We start from the raw sequence: 16,764 nt of genomic DNA on the forward strand, positions 1-16,764 counted from the left end.
AAAAGGTGACGGCTATGCACTGCGAGGTCAGTTTTTGGCCTGTTTGGGATCCGTTTGAGGTTATCTAAAAGGCCAAGGGTGCCCAACTAATAAAGCTAAGTGTGGGAACTGAAAAAACAGAGAGAAGACCAGAAAAAACGTGGAGAAGAGAGGAGGAATAGCCGCAGGTGTGTTTTTGGGGTTTTTGGAGCCTGTTTTGGCCGTAAACTGCTCATCCGAGGTCGGATTTGAGCACTTTGACATTGTAGACTGGGGTTTTGGGCCGTTCTGGACGCGATGGCGCTGTCCATTTTGCCAAATTCCTCACTCTTTTTCTGCTGTTTTGGCTGTGTAAGTTTCTCCTATGAGCGAAGCTTCTTCTCCAATTTGTGATTGTATCTGGTATATTTTACCCATTTTGTGTGAGCTATTTGCCCCTTGGTGTTGGCCCAAGCTCATTTGTATCTAATTATCAGAAGTTTCCCTCTTTTGAGCTGAGTGTGTGTGTGTGTGTGTGTGTGTGTGTGTGTGTGTGTCACTGTGTGGAGTGGGCAAGTGGATAGTCTCTCTCCTCTCACTCCATAGGTGTGTTCCCTGTCTCGGCCAGGTGTGTTGTGTAAGCCGAGTGGTGCCCCATAGTGTGTGTGTGTGTATCTTCCCAAGAGTGTGTGTCGGGTCGTTATAGAGGTGCTGTGTGTGTTTTCATCCCCCCCACATTCTTTTGGCGCCCCCACGGAGGATCTTCTTCGAGTACCTTCTGCTTCGAGCTTCAAGCTTCGAGATTCAGGATTGCAGGTTGTAGGTTACAAGTTACAAGTTACAGATTACAGGTTACAGGTACAGGTAAAGGTGATTCACACATGTACAGGTAGCTGGAGTACAGTGATATACTGACAGTGGAGTCACTTGCAATTGTTGTGGGTATGCATCACTTGGCGCCTGTTTGAGCGCATTGTCTGTTGGATTGTACGTTACTTGTGGAAACTGCCATTGTTCGTATTTGTGGAGCCAGGCTTGGTTGTATTTGGCAGTCCCATTCTGAGACTTGGTCTGGAAGATAGTCATTTCTGAGACTTGACTATACGCAATTTGCATTAGCCTTCGTGTGAGGGTCGATAGCGTGAGGTTTTTAGTGAGCTGGGGAATTCTCAAATGTGGAGATCCTTTCGGTGATACAGGTAGTTGGAGCACCCTTTTTGTGACCTCGCCATAGGCTATGTACTAGTGAGTCCTATTTGATGCTCGGGTTCTATGGTTGACAGTTTATGCATACATATACAGCCTATATTTTGGATTCCTACTGCTCTACTTCTGGGGAAACTCTGTCAAAATTTTTCCAAGTTATGATGGCTGGTCTTTTGGTCTTTTGAGCCATTTATGTTGTTATGCTACTGAAATTTTGGCAAAATCAGAGGATAAGTCAGGTGTGCCTTCTTGGGAGCTGCATGGTTGACTTTAATGGATGATCAAAATGGCCCTCAATTCACTCCTTTTCATTTAACTCAGAGAATCCAGATAAATGTTCATGTGTCCAAGAAGATTTTTTTCCAGCAGCGCATAGTCTTTATGTTCGGGCCAAGAAGATTAAGAGAGATCCTGAAATATCCTTTGCCTCTTGTAATTCCAATGATCAACTATGAAAACTCATTTGATGTGCATGTGTTTGTCCTTATCTAAAACTAAGCTCCATTGAAGTTTCTGGGGATTGAGTAGTGAAAAGTTTTGGATTCTTGCACGTTTGTTCGAAGAGGTTCTCAAAGCATTGAAACTTGGGTAGCCATGGCTTTCTCTTATCCGGAATTTCATGTAAGAAGTGGTGAAGATGCGGAAGACTTTCTGGAGCAAGTCGAGGTGGCATGCATAAGCAACAATATGTGTGATGAGGAGAAGATTTTGAGGCTATTTGGATTGCTTTTGAAAGATGAGGCCCGTGTTTGGTTCATGGATTTGGAAGCTAAAGAAGCAATGGCTTCTTCTTATGGTTTGAGTCTTAACAAGTTTATAAAAGCTTTTTTACAGCGTTTCCAGGTTTTTGAAGATGCAAATGCAGTATGGAATGAGCTCAATGCTCTTAAGCAAGGTTCTTGTCAAGGTGTTGATGCCTATGTACAAGGTTTTACAGATTTATGGACTCGTTGGTGTGTTGCTCTTAAGGATGAGACCCCCCCTTGTTCATTGAAGAAAAGTTTTTTTGTTGATGGTTTGTCACCTTGGTTGCGGTTCGAGGTTGAGTCGAAGAGGCCCGAGTCTTTTGAAGATGCAGTATGCATTGCAAAGCACAAGGAATGGAAGTTTAAGCGTCTTGAGGAACATGGTATCAATATAAGTATGCATGTGCAAGATGGATTTGACATGGAAGATGAAGTTAAGCCTAAGCAGGTGAAAAGTAGCCTATCCTATGATGTTTCTCGTTTCTTCCCAAGGTCTATTGTGAAGCGTAAAGAGGTCTTGCAGGTTGACAGGTTTATGGAAGAGCCTAAAGAGGCGAGTAATGCTTTGGATACAGGATTGAAAAGTCTTGAAGAGGATGCATTGGCTACTTTTGTACCTTGTGATTTTGGCTGTGAGTGTGAGGTTGAGGTTATTGATGATGAGCACGTATCTATGGATACTAGTTCCTTGGAAATTAGGGAAGAGGGCAAGGTTGAGAACCATTTTGTGGATTTGTTGGATGTGGAGCTTGTTTTGAAGCCATATTTTGATGTATGTGCAGTGATCGAACCGATTTGTGAGCATGATTGCGGTTTAGAGCAGGGATCTGTATTCTTGGAGACTGATGAACCCATGCTAGAAGCTATGGATAGTGGTGATAGCCATGATTATGATGTGGATGAAGTTATGTGTGATGATGAGTATGCTTATGATGATGAGAAGGGGTTTGACATATATGAGTCCAATCTCAGCTATGTGGATGCCTATGCTACGGATATGTGTGCTGCGGGGATACTTTTGTGCTTTGGATATCAACAACTTTACCTTCACACAATGCTTTTAGCTACTTGGGTGCATGATTTGCAGGTTGTTGTTATGGCTGGTGAAGCCAAGATACCAGGTGATGAGTCACTTGAGTTGTTTCTATCGGTTGGGTTGAATGTGGCATGCAATATTTATGCTTTTGGAACTCTAGACAGGGCGGATGTGTTAGTTGAATATACCTATGGTGCATTTTGGTTGATTGTTGACAAATGTAGGTGTGGTGTTATGATGCTTCTTGTGAATCAGGCGATATGCCTTTGGCCTTTTGATCCAGGTGGAATGAGCATCTACTAGTGCTGCTGCTGAGCATGAATGCTCTAGCAGGCTAGGGGGTGGGCAAATTATGTCAGGAGTTTTTTGGAGCAAGGGATTGCGCATATGTACATACCCATGCATGGTGCATCGAATAAAGGATTGCCCATTTTCCAGAGCCAGGTAGTTACGTGGGGCCCACATGTGTACAGGTAGGACAGGATGTACACAGTGCATCGATTTTCACTATCACCAGTACTGGTGCGTTTTTTCTACAATAATGAGGAGTTGGTAGCGCGTAAAACGTCTCGAGGAAGCTATCCGCGGGCCGACGACATGAGGTAAGCAGGTACGTCAGATGGCATCTAGTGGCGTCAGGAGGCCGAATGGGGTCAATATTTGCACGCAGATGAGGACGGACACAACGTGGGTGTTTTCTTATGATAATTATGCAGAAAGGTCATCATGAGGACCATATTTTTGGGGCTACTTCACGTGGTGGCGGGATGCATTATTGGAAAAAGTTGAGTGCCAGGTGTGCGGATGATGCAAAAAGGTGACAGCTATGCACTGCGAGGTCAGTTTTTGGCCTGTTTGGGGTCCGTTTGAGGTCATCTAAAAGGCCAAGGGTGCCCCACTAATAAAGCTAAGTGTGGGAACTAAAAAAACAGAGAGAAGACCAGCAAAAACGTGGAGAAGAGAGGAGGAACAGCCACAAGTGTGTTTTTGGGGTTTTTGGAGCCTGTTTTGGCCGTAAATTGCTCATCCGAGGTCGGATTTGAGCACTTTGACATTGTAGACTGGGGTTTTGGGCCGTTCCGGACGCGATGGCGCTGTTCATTTTGCCAAATTCCTCACTCTTTTTCTGCTGTTTTGGTTGTGTAAGTTTCTCCTATGAGCGAAGCTTCTTCTCCAATTTGTGATTGTATCTGGTATATTTTACCCATTTTGTGTGAGCTATTTGCCCCTTGGTGTTGGCCCAAGCTCATTTGTATCTAATTATCGGAAGTTCCCCTCTTTTGAGCTGAGTGTGTGTGTGTGTGTGTGTGTGTGTCACTGTGTGGAGTGGGCAAGTGGATAGTCTCTCTCCTCTCACTCCATAGGTGTGTTCCCTGTCTCGGCCAGGTGTGTTGTGTAAGCCGAGTGGTGCCCCATAGTGTGTGTGTGTATCTTCTCAAGAGTGTGTGTCGGGTCGTTATAGAGACGCTGTGTGTGTTTTCACCCCCCCCCACAACGGGTGCATCGGAAAGGGAATATCCATAGTCGGGAGGAAATTCCGAACTGTGTTAGAATTGTGCACAAGGAAAAGGCAAGCACTTGAATGAAGATGGGTTCAGAGGAAACTTTGAGGAAAAACAGATGCTTTTTGAGAAAGCGGGATTGCCTTTTGGGAAAGCAGATGCTTTCTCGCGAGGATGTCTATGTCTGCATTGGAACTGTGTATGTGATTGCATCCAGGGACGCCTGGGAAGTGCTGTGAAAGCATTGTTTTTAACTTATAAGGTTTTATTGAGTTTTTGGGCAGGTTCAGATTATTTTTAAAATACGCCGGCCGCCCACTTAATAAGTGGACAGCCATCTGATAAATAAGGCAACAGATCAGCCAACGTTTTCTCTCTCTCTTTTTTTGGCAGAACATAAAAAAAAAAAATGAAAAAAAAATTTATTTAAAAAAAAAAAAAAAAAAGACCGCGATCTCTACGCGAGCAGCTATTCGTGCCCGTGGCTAGGAGCTATAAAAGCATCACATGCCCTCACTTAGAGGGGAGGACCAATCTTTGCAAGGAGGAGATGCTGCTGCAGATTTCAGCCGTAAAGAAGACGTTGCCGGTGATGCCCATGGCTGCCCCAAGTGTGCCAGATGTCGCCAAGACCTAGTGCGCGAGTTCCCTCGCGAAGAAGTGCCTACGAAGCGTGTTTCCATCGCGACAAGTTGCTGTTTTTCTCTGTTTTTAGCCCATAAACGTTGTAGACGGGGCTGATTTACGAGAAGGAACCCGAGAACACACCTCTTTTGTGTGTAGGATTGGAAGAGAGGATTTTCTATGGAGATATCTCTTCCGAGGAATTGCTTTTCGAGAATCGAGTTGCGTTTTGAGCGTCGAGACTTTGAAGGTAACGATTTTCATGTTCTGATCTTTGAGTATTTGATTGCAGGTGTACTTCCTCTTCGTGAGGGAGTAGGAGCAGAGGAAGGCATGAGCCTCTGCAGGAGAAAAGCGCTCTGAGGAACTATAGCCAGATCAGCCCAAGGGTATCGTATCCGAGTTTGGGAAGTAGATCCACGGATCGGAAAGAGGTAGTCTCTCAAGTTGCGATCCGGAAGTTGGGATTCCCAAGTAAGGACTTCGTGTCCGGGAAAGCAGAGTTGTTCTGCGGGAAGAGGACTCTGGAAAGAGAGTTGGAAAAGAGTTGCAGGGATGCCATGCCCTGAGTCTGGAAGGTGAGATTCAGAGGCGAGAACCTTGATTCTCGAGGAATTGGAATAAGGAACGGAAGTTCCTTGGAATAGGGTTTTGCCCTAGGAATCGGAAGCTGAGGCTTCCGGGAACCATCAAGTCTTATTCTAGAATGAACGTGGTAATACGTTCGGTTCAAGTGCTTGTATAGACTTCTTCTCAGTAATAAAGATACTATTACGGGGGGGGGACCAGCCCATCTTTTGGTCCCCAGTACTGTGTCGATCTTCTCACTTTATCTCTCTCTCTCTCTCTCTCTCTATCTATTTCTCTCTATATCCTCTGGCTTCAATATTAAGTGATAAATTTTATTTATCCGAGTATATTTTATATTGCTATGCGCTCCTGTTTGTGACATTCGCCCATTGTATCTGCTTTTTTGAAAGCTGCTCCTGTGACAAGTAGCGCAAACTCTGATGGTCTGTAAAGACAGTAAAATCCGCTCCGAGTAGGTAATGCCGCCACTGAGTAAGAGCATGGATAACCGCCAAAAGCTCTTTCTCATAAATCTGTGGTGTCATCTCCGGCCTAGAGAACAATCTGCTCTTGTAAGCAATGACATGGCCTTCTTGCATTAAGACCGCACCCAGACTACGACCACAAGCATCACAATATACTTCAAATGACTTCTGCAAGTCCGGCAAAGTCAAAACTGGTCCGGTAGTCAATTTCTCTTTCAATGTCTGAAAGGCAGTCACCTCTGTGGATCCCCACGAGAAAGGGACTCCTTTCTGTGTCAAGATATGCAAAGGGGAAGCAACCTCTGCAAACTTTCGTATGAACCGCCTGTAGTACGAACACAGTCCCAATAAGCTTCTAACTTCATGGACATTCTTCAAATCGGGCCAATCATAGTCTCTATCTTGGCCGGATCCATTTGCACTCCTGCTGCTGAGACAATGTGTCCCAAAAAGTGTATCTCTGGTAGGAAAAATTCACTTTTCTTTGCATTAATCACTAACTTATGATCTCGTAATGCCTGAAAGATCTGAAGCAGATGATCTCTGTGTTCTGCCTCATTCTTGGAGAAAACAATGATGTCGTCAAAGAAAGTGCCAACAAATAGTCTGTACTCTCGAAAAATCTTGTCCATCATCTGGTTAAATGTCGCAGGAGCATTTGTTAAGCCAAAAGGCATCACCAAAAACTCAAATAACCCAAAAGTAGTCCGAAAGGCTGTCTTGTAAACGTCTCCCAGCGCGATTCGGATCTGATGATATCCACTCTTCAGGTCAATCCTGCTAAAGCACGAGGATCCCTGTAACCTTTCGAGTATATCATCGATCCTAGGAATCGGAAATCTGTTCTTGATGGTGATTTTGTTGAGAGCTCTATAATCGATGCACATTCTCCAAGATTCGTCTTTCTTCAAAACCAACAACACTAGAGAGCAATACGGTGAAGTACTAGGCTGGATAAGACCCTTTTCCAAGAGGTATTTCACTTGGTTCATAATCTCTTCATTCTGTGCTCGGCTCACACGGTAAGGTGGCTGGTTCAGTGGTGTGCTTCCATGTATCAGATCAATGGTATGATCTTCAGGACGAGCAGGTGGTAACTCACCTGGTAGGCCTTGAGAGTGGAGAAAATCTTGGCATTCTTTATCAAGTTTAGACATATTTGTCCTACCATTATCGCTTAATTCTTTCATAAAGATTGAGTAAACAAACAGACTGGATTTCATTAATTTTGAAATGGCCGAAGTCGATACAATAGGGATAGACTCGCCCTTTAGTTTAATATCAAGTACAATAGTTCTGCCCTTCTCTGTAGTCAAAGTCGTTTTCCTCGCCCGATAATCGACCACGGCGTTGTTCTTGTGGTACCAGGGAATCCCTAAGAGAACATCACAACCCTCCAAAGGCATTATGAAGAAGTCCTCGTTCCCCAAATACCCCTGACAATGCAACCGAAGTTTGCCAATGACAGGTGTAATGGCTACGTCCCTGCCGGGTGCCGCTAGAACTGCCTCCGCAAGTGGTCCCATCCGATCGGGAGTGATCTCGAGCCGCGCCGCCAATTCCGGTGAAATGAAGTTGGCCCTGGCTCCTCCATCAAAGAAGATCAGGGCCTCTTGATCTTTCACTTTGCCCCAAGCTCGGCCAAGTTCTGTACTCTCGTCCATGGTGTCGGGATCGGTACCCACACAATCTGGAACCAGTCCTGTTTTCATCTTGCCTTTTTGTCCACGTTCCTTAGCTGCTCTCGAACTCTCAGGCCTATTTTCATCTTGCCTTTTTGTCCACGTTCCTCAGCCGCTCTCGAACTCTCAGGCCTGTCGTCGTCCTTATCGTTTCGTTCTTTCTGTGCCATTTTAGGGCACTTTGCGGAGATATGTCCATGTTCCCCGCATCCAAAGCACTTCCCCTCCTTGATGAATCGAGCTCGCTTCTGAGGAGTAAGCTTGGGTCGTGCATCCTTTTTCTCTGGGTTGCGCTTTTTCTTTCTACTTTCATTCCCAGAAGTCTGTTCGGCTCGTTGGGTCATGGCCTCATCTGTGGGGTAGGTCAGACTGCCATTCACTGCCAGAGTGAATGGCAAAGCCCCGCTTCGCATGACTCATCAACTCCTGAATAGAAGCTGACTTCTGTTCCAAGCAGTGATCTCGGATCTCTGTAGGTAGACCCAAGGTGAACCGCTCAATCTGTTCTCTGAATGAGATCTTCTTGAATGAAGAGGCGGGTAGAAAAGAGCTCCAGAATCTTTCACAGTAAGCATTGATTGTATCTTTCTTGGTCATCCGAAGAGAGTTTCAAGCAGCTCGTATATCTCGTTCATATTTTTGCGTCAACCAAGAAGAAATAAAAAGCTTCTTAAATTTCAGCCATTTAACTGGCGCAGTCTTGTTTAAAAGAAGCGTGGACCACCAAGTGCGAGCATTCCCCTTAAAGTAAGAGGCAGCTCTCCGAATCTTGGAGTACTCTGAGTAGCGTCCTCCCGCGAAAGCGATGTCAAACTGCTGTATAAAAGACAAAGCCTTCGAAGCATCTGAGTATCCTGAAAAAGTATCAAATTTGATCGAGTGGCCACCTTCCTTAAACTCTCGGACTTTCTTGCTTTTATCGTCGAGAAAGTCATACTGGTTGGCTTTAAAAAATTCTTCTTGTTCGCATAAAAGTTTCCGTCATCGGAATCTGAGCTGTCTGTAGACGAGTCCTCATTAGAACTATCAGTCTCTGGCGAGATTTAACCTACTTTGCCTTTTTCTTGCCCTTTCTGAAGCGTTGTTTCTTGCTTCGGTTTTTACCTTTTCTGACTTCTTCGCTCGAATCTGAAGAGCTAGAAGAAGTTAGAAGAAGAAGAAGAAGAAGAAGAACTGAGTACTCCTTCAAAGTGAACACGCTTCTTTTGTTTCTCTTTGTTTATGATCATTTGCACTCTCTCACTAAAGGAACGGAAGGCTCTCCCTTCCGTAAGTAAAAGGAACCCTTGAGCACAATTCGGAGCATTCATCTTGAGCAAAGTCAACAATCACTTCCATTGCACCTTACATGGAGACTAAGACAGAGTTGCATTACATATGCCAATGCCGGGTGTACTATGAGATATGAGGTTGCTTTCACTGCTTGTTTATAGAGGGCTTTGGACCACCCTCTAGAGTCGTGAGGACCAGAGATGTCTTAGATTGTTTCTACTCGAGCTTCGCAGACACAGAGAGAGCCTGTTGTGGAGAAAGGATAGCCAGTCTCAGAGATGGATCATGGATTTCTTTCGACCCGACACTGGCAGCCAGAGGAGTCTTATCACAACAGAGCTCGCATTCTCTTGCCACACTAGCGGCACGTTGATTGACCAAGCGACCGAGCTAGGGAGATGTAGACGCCCACGATTGCGAAGGACTTTGCAGCATTGCCGGAGGCTATATCAAAGGATTCATATCATTCTAGCCCGATATGCGCGGCGCCCAATTAGAGTACTGAGCATGGAGGATATTGATGAGATCCGCCGGCGACCAATGATGGACCTCTTGTGATTTTGATGATCGCACACCCTACCCACATTGTATCAGCCCTCACTCATTGTATCCACCCACACCCACATTGTATTAGCCCTCACTCATCACATTCACCCTCAACTCATATCCTACACAGCCCCAGTTAGCTGCTTAGCTCACGTATAGCAGTTTAGGAATCTACAATAACCTTTTTTTCAATACCTTTTATTTTTTGGTACTCTGACATTTTATCCGATTCAGCACTTTGTAACCTTTTGGTCTCATAGGTCACTTGGGCCTTTTGAAGATGTTAATATATCATTTCATTTCTCTCTCTCTCTCTCTCTCTCTCTCTCTCTCTCTCTCTGGTGTGTGCGCGCACATACGGGTGACACCTCATGCTAGTATGCTAGTATGCGCTAATGTTTCAACTTCATGGCTTTAGCACTCTCTAGACGCACCATCTCTTACTTTAAGCCACTCAAAGATTACCAAGATCATGAGACAGGATCTCACTCAATTGGATACCAAGATGACATGGCTTGCACCTTTGAAGGACTTGGGGACAAAGATTGCCTTCTATCAAGGGCACTTTCTTCGTACTATGGAGGATGGCTTCATTATGCGACTGAGATACATGGCTACTGTCATGTGCACATCTAGCCCTATGTGCATGTGGACAAGCTGTACTTACTTCTAGGGTTTAGGTCAGCCTAGGAAGCGTTCTGGCACCTTTGTGAGCTTGTATGCAGGACGTGCATGTCAAGGCACTTAGAGTAGTTGCATACCCTCTGATTGCACAACCCATTAGCACTAGCATCAGTACCCTGCATCAAGCACAAGCACTTTCACCGCATTGAATCAGTTTTGCCCAATTGCGTGAAAACCACCTCTTGCAGGTCATTTATTAATAAAGTGACTTTTATCTTCCTGGTCGTGGAGGGCATGAGGAGGGCTGCTTGACCCAGAGTTTAGCACCTATTTATGCAGTCCTTGAGGCTTGGGCGCTAGTAATTGGCTGAAGAAGTCAGGAGGGCAGCAACACCTATCAGCACCAAGCAATGCCCGCAGTACCAAATCAGTTTGGCATTTTTCTCAATAGCACCAGCATTTTCTGCAACAGCGGCGTTTTTGCGGTAGGATTTTTTGCTTCCCTTGGCATCCCGCCGCAGTTCCATAGCAAATCAGCCTTTCCCTCATCGCAGTCTCCATTCCCATCGCGGTGCAAGTAACCCAGAAAAGAAGAGCTTGTCCAGCCTCCCCTCGTTCCTCTTTTCCACTCATTGAGAGCGGACCTTGCACTTAGCGGCAAGCCAATTGACGTGAGGTGGGGAAAAGCAACCTTTGTGTGAGCGCAAGGCTGCCAAGGGGTGCACTTGAAGGAAGGAGTTGAGCTTGGGAAGAGAAAAGCCTTCTTAAACGTAGATTGCAAGCCAAGGACCCAAGTACCCAAGTACCCCAAGAACCCAAGTACCCAAGTACCCAAGCACCCCAAGAACCTTAGTACCTCAAGTATCCAAGTACTTAGTGCATGGTCATCAGTAGAAGCGGAATGGATACTTCGCGTGAAGGTGATGAGAGTGGAGTTGGAGAGGACGAAGTCTCTACACCAGGAGGATTGTTCCCCAATCCTCCCTCATCTCCATCTACGCCACGGATTGCACTAGGCCCTGTGGAGACTTTGGTCAAGTCGATGATGATGGAGATGATGCTGCAACAAGAGGCGCAACGCGCCACCATGGATCGCGACCATGAAGAACGAAGGGCAGCTATGGAGCTCGAGCATGAGCAAGCACTGAAGCAACGCATAGCGGCTGAAGAAAGAAGGGCAGCTATGGAGCTCGAGCGTGAGCAAGCACGCGAGGCTCAACGCATAGCGGCCGAAGAAAAGCGGGACCAACGACTACAGGAGTTGCTCCTATAGGTACTCTTCTCGAAGGCAGAGCCTCTCAAGGAGGCCATGGAGTCATCATGTAGCACAGGTAGAGGTGACGACTCCAACAATTGAGTCGCTGAGAAGTTGATGTTCAGTAAGTATGATAGTAAGGTGGATGCTTCTGTGATTCATTCTTGGTTGCATCAATTTAATGTTTACTTTGCGACTAACAAGAAAACTAGCAACAATAAAGTTTTGACTGCTATGTATCTAGCGGGTGATGCCATTAATTGGTATCAAGCTTGACAGGAGTCACAATTGGCTGAGCATCTTGAGCATGCCGAGGATGGCGTACCCCTCTCTCTCAGTTGGGGCGACTTCCAAGACAAGCTCAAGGCTCGCTTTATGCCACCGTAGTATCTTGATCTGTTAAGAGAAGATTGGCGGCGAGGTCTTAAGAAAATTGACACTCCTGTTATGTCTTTTTCTAACCGTATTTTGCAGATTGGGCGTTCAATTGCATAAGTTGGGGATTGCAAGGAGACTTTCCTCTTTGGGTTGGATGAGTACATCAAGTTTGATGTGCAAGTCTTCAACCCTATGGACTACCATGAAGCCGTGAGAATCACTCTAGCACAAGAAATGAAGCACAACAAAGGTAAGACGAAGGAAAACAAGTCAAGTACCCTCAAGAACAACAAAATGGTAAGACCAATGGCAAGCATATGGTAATTCTTCTTCTTCTCAATTTTCCTCTATACCTAGAGCACAAAACTCTCACAATGATAATAAAGGAAAGGCTAAAACTCGGGGATCCCCTAAGTTGATGCCTAATGAAAAATCTGCTCAAGGAATCTTAGGAGGTTGGTTAACTCTCGAAGAACGAACCGAGCATGCAAAGGAAGGAAGATGTTTTGAATGTCACACTAAAGGGCACATAAAAGGAGTTTGTCCTAAGAAAGCACCTAAAGAATCCACAAAATCCACATCATCTGTTAATGCAATCGGTGAGAACACTAATGTGTCCCAAGTTTCTAATGATCATATAATGAGTCTCTCATGCAGTGTTATGGTCATGTGAATAGTCAGCGCATTGTGATCTTGTTTGATTCGGGTAGTATGCATGATTTGATAAGTGTCTCTCGTGAAGAGCGCATGTTTAGAAGCTCTTCCAATAGATCCCATTGTGATCTCTGGATTTGGTCCTGACATGCACTCTTCTTTCACGCATGAATGTCCTAATGTGAAAGTTTTGGTTCAAAATGTCGGTTTTCGTCGTAAGTTTGTGGTTTCTCCTCTCAAAGGATGTGACATGATTTTTGGTATCAAGTGGTTTAAAGATTATGATCCACAAGTTAGTTGGAAAGAAAACTCTCTCTCTCTCTCTCTCTCTCTCTCTCTCTCAGTTGAAGGAGCACCTTCCGTGGTTCTTCGGTGTGACAAGAACATTTTATCTGTGTCATTAATCTCTCACTCTCATGTTTTGAAAGAGGATAAAACACGCAGTCTCAGTCTCTCTCAGTATATAGTCCCAGAGTCTAGAAAAGAATCAGTCATTGCATGAACATAAACCTCTCTCTGTCGTTCATTCTCCTAAGCACGACACACATTTTTTGCATGATAGAGATTTGATTGTCTGTAAGGATCAACAAGCCTTCAAGTCGCTCCAGTCTGTACCGAGTACACCTTGGGGTGACTGTCAAGCTAGATGGTTTCAGTCTTGTGAGCAATTTGGTGGTTTGATCGATTGTGCTTCTAGTAAAGCTAACCCAGTTGCAGATACGAGAAGTCTTGTAGGACCGATCTTGGCTCTCGAGTCGAGGTCCACAGTACCCATTCAGGAAGTATCTTTTGTTCGCATGATTAGTCCGTATGCATTGTCCGAGTCTCTCATTCGTGACGGTCTCTTGTATTTTCGTCACCGTCTTTATGTGTTACCTTTTTATAGGAATGCCGTATTGCACGATGCACATGATTCACTCACGGATGAGCACGGTAGGCTACAGCATGAACAACACTCTAGGAAAGATAGAAAGTTTGCATTCAAGGAATACGCAATGTTTAATGATTGTACATCATGTCAGTCAGTTTTGCATGCTCATTCCTTGGCAAGACATAGTCACAGCAAGAGCATTGTCCATCAAGCATGGGTATTCTTTTTGTGGTTTGCCACAATTGATAGTGTTAGGTCAGCAAGACAAGTTAAGACAAGTTTAGATCACACTTTTGGCATGTATTTGGTGACCGGTTTGGCACTCCGTCACATTGTTCATCCGCATTTCATGCACAGTCGTTTACGAAGCATAGTCTTTTTCCAGTCACTCGACAAGTAATAGATGTGTCTATGATATTGTGTTTGAAGTGGTTTCAAGGATATTCCTCATAGGAGATTCTTAAAGAAGATGAACCCGAGATCGTAGACGAAGTTGAAGCATTGGAGCCGAAGCAGATTATTTTCTCTCTCTTTCAGCGCAGCCCAAAGAAGCAAGCATTGCAGACTTTCCTGAAGTTCAAGTATCATGGGACCCACACGACAGAGTGGGCTAGCGAAGAGTTCTTCGCAAACTCCCAAGAGTTGTTGGCGGACCGTATGGAAGCCATACAGCTTGATACCGGTACCTCACCTTGAAAAGGGGGGGATGTCATGTGCATATCTAACCCTATGTGCATGTGGACAAGCTGTACTTACTTCTAGGGTTTAGGTCAGCCTAGGAAGTGTTCTGGCACCTTTGTGAGCCTGTACGCAGGACGTGCATGTTCAAGCACTTACTGCATACCCTTTGATTGCACAACCCATTAGCACTAGCATCAATAGTAACCCTGCATCAAGCAAAGCACTTTCACCTCAGTGAACCAATTTTGCCCAACTGCGTGTGAACCCACCTCTTGCAGGCCATTTATTAATAAAGTGACTTTTTATCATCCTGGTTGTGGGGGGCATGCTCGACCCAGAGTTTAGTACCTATTTATGCAGCCCTTGGGCGCATAAATAGGAGGGCAGCAGCACCTATCAGCACCAAGCAGTGCCCGCAGCACCAAAGCAGCCTGGCGTTTTTCTCACGCAGCATCAACATTTTCTGCATCAGCATTTTCAGCAGCAGCAGCGTTTTTGCTTCCCTCGGCATCCCGCCACAGTATCACAGCAGATCAGCCTTTCCCTCGTCGCGGTCGCTATTCCCATCGCGGCCAAGACAGCAGTTCAGTTTTTAGCCAGCAGATCAATTAGAGTTTTTCAGTTTTCAGCCGTCGTCGTCGCCAACGACAACAATTTAGCCCCGTAGCCTTGCCGCACTTGCAATAATTCCATCAGCATCCATAGCGATCTCAGTTTTCTGCCTCAAGCATCAGAAGTATAGAACAATCATATGAGACCAATTAATAATGTATTATAGGTTCAATGTAGCAACTGCCAAACGTTTTTATGAAATACTGTTATGCATTGAGATAATCATAATGCTTACACTCCGCAATACCATGCTTATTCGGTGTACTTAATCTCTTGCTATGCACATGATTGTGTTATGTGTTGCGTGTGCTCAAAGAATGCATGTTGTCCCTATGATTTTTCTAATCTCAACAGCTAATTTTGCAGGTGGTTGCTATCACACTTTTCTTCTCATTGGCAGCTATCTTTTACACGTTCCTTTGTCCATTCTTGGGACACACAATCAAGGAGTATGTTGCTGTTGGCGTGTTTTCACCTGTGGTATGTCTGTTCTACATAATAATAATTCAAAGCTCTTGGCAGGCTATAGCATAGCAGTTACGTCCTCTATTTTGCAGGCGTTAGCAGTCTCCTTTCTCTATATCCGTTGCACAGCCATTGATCCTTCTGATCCTGGAGTTTTGGCAACTGATGGTCCAAGAGCCGCTGTGAAACCAGCAGAACAGTCATCCTCCCATAATCTCTCTCAAATTACATCAAACAAGGAGCTTCTAAAATCAAACAAAATAGGTGATGTAGAGCGAGGCAGAGAAACTGGAGTTGTAAAACCATGTTCTCCATCATTGGGCTTGTTTGGTATGGTACAATGCTTTATTGACGGAGACAAATGCGGAAAGGATGGTGGCAGTTGTGAACAAGTCTCACAGGAAGATCAACTTTATTGTACGTTGTGTCATGCAGAGGTAAAGCTTTTTCTCTATTCAGAAGACTGTTAATACATCAATTTTTCAGAATTTAACTTTGCACGTGCTTTTAAACCGATCGATTCTTTTAGTTCGTTCAGAGTGTGGATTTTTGTTTGGACTGTGCATAAAAAATGGGCCCATTTTCAGGAGAGTTTATGCTTAAGAATAATTTGACCTAGCAGTGCAGGTTCACAAATTTAGCAAGCATTGCAGAAGTTGCGATAAATGTGTTGAAGGCTTTGATCATCATTGCAGGGTACAAAACATTTATTACCTCTCTTCCTGGCTGTGCTTATGCACCATTTCTGTTGCACTTACTTTTAAAACAGCAATGTGTTGGTGTATTTGGTCTTTAACAGTGGCTCAACAATTGTATTGGAAGAAAGAATTATGTCTCCTTTGTCGCGCTTATGGCTGCCTGCCTGATAATGGTCAGTAAGCGTCTCTGCAAATGAGCTTGGTTTTTCACTAGTGTTCAAGCATACTTTTGTACGATGGTCTGCATAGTTGTGCTTGTATGCTTGAATATATATACAACTCAGAAGGATATAAAGAGTTAACTTCTAGAGACAATATGATTGATTATTTTAACATGTGGAATTATCCTTGTGCAGCTTTTTGTTGAAACCATAGCGGGGTTGATGGTGCTAGTACGCTGTTTTACTGACAAACAGGAGATAAGGATATATCTAACAAGCAAACTTGGCAACGGTTTTTCAATTGCGCCTTTTTCTGCTCTTGTGGTAAGTTTTGGGTGCTAGGATTAGGTTAAAGAACTGCAGGCTACTTAAGATTTTGTTCTCTACACATGCAGGCATTATGCACATTGACTCCTCTTTTAGCTTCTATTCCGCTGGGGGAGCTCTTTTTTTTCCACATGTTGTTGATAAGAAAGGTCCATATTTCCCTCTGTCCTAGTCTACAGATTCTTCTACATCTAATGGAGTCATGGACTATTTATTGAACTGCAGTGACTTTGCAGGGAATCTCTACTTATGAGTATGTTGTGGCCATGAGAGTAGAAAATGAAACACAAGCATCTGCGCAGGTGGAGAAACAAAGTATACCTGTTCAGCATGTCAGAAATTTGAGAAACCCCAACTCAATTGGTATATCGTATTTTGGAGAATGGTGCAGTCCGAGAAGACAACAGGTAA

At 44.5% G+C, this 16,764-nt stretch overlaps 1 protein-coding gene across 6 annotated transcripts in view; it reads left to right on the plus strand.

Moving 5' to 3' along the window:
- LOC147465239 (protein S-acyltransferase 21-like) overlaps positions 1 to 16,764 on the plus strand; it is a 39,815-nt gene that overhangs the window by 21,431 nt on the left and 1,620 nt on the right. For 3 of the 6 annotated variants that reach the window (XM_086519023.1, XM_086519013.1, XM_086519029.1), the window contains exons 2-8: positions 15,069 to 15,182; positions 15,260 to 15,604; positions 15,795 to 15,863; positions 15,967 to 16,038; positions 16,222 to 16,350; positions 16,422 to 16,502; positions 16,590 to 16,760. In XM_086519023.1, the coding sequence (XP_086375149.1) occupies positions 15,500 to 15,604; positions 15,795 to 15,863; positions 15,967 to 16,038; positions 16,222 to 16,350; positions 16,422 to 16,502; positions 16,590 to 16,760 (627 nt within the window). In that variant the 5' untranslated portion in view covers positions 15,069 to 15,182; positions 15,260 to 15,499. Of the gene's footprint in view, positions 1 to 11,929; positions 12,182 to 15,068; positions 15,183 to 15,259; positions 15,605 to 15,794; positions 15,864 to 15,966; positions 16,039 to 16,221; positions 16,351 to 16,421; positions 16,503 to 16,589; positions 16,761 to 16,764 lie in introns of those variants that run through there. The other 3 variants (XM_086519009.1, XM_086519015.1, XM_086519019.1) reach the window with 3 other exon arrangements.

Source organism: Adiantum capillus-veneris, chromosome 1 (genome assembly GCF_014529385.1).
Source record: "Adiantum capillus-veneris isolate H3 chromosome 1, ASM1452938v2, whole genome shotgun sequence".
NCBI classification, from domain to species: Eukaryota; Viridiplantae; Streptophyta; class Polypodiopsida; order Polypodiales; family Pteridaceae; genus Adiantum; species Adiantum capillus-veneris.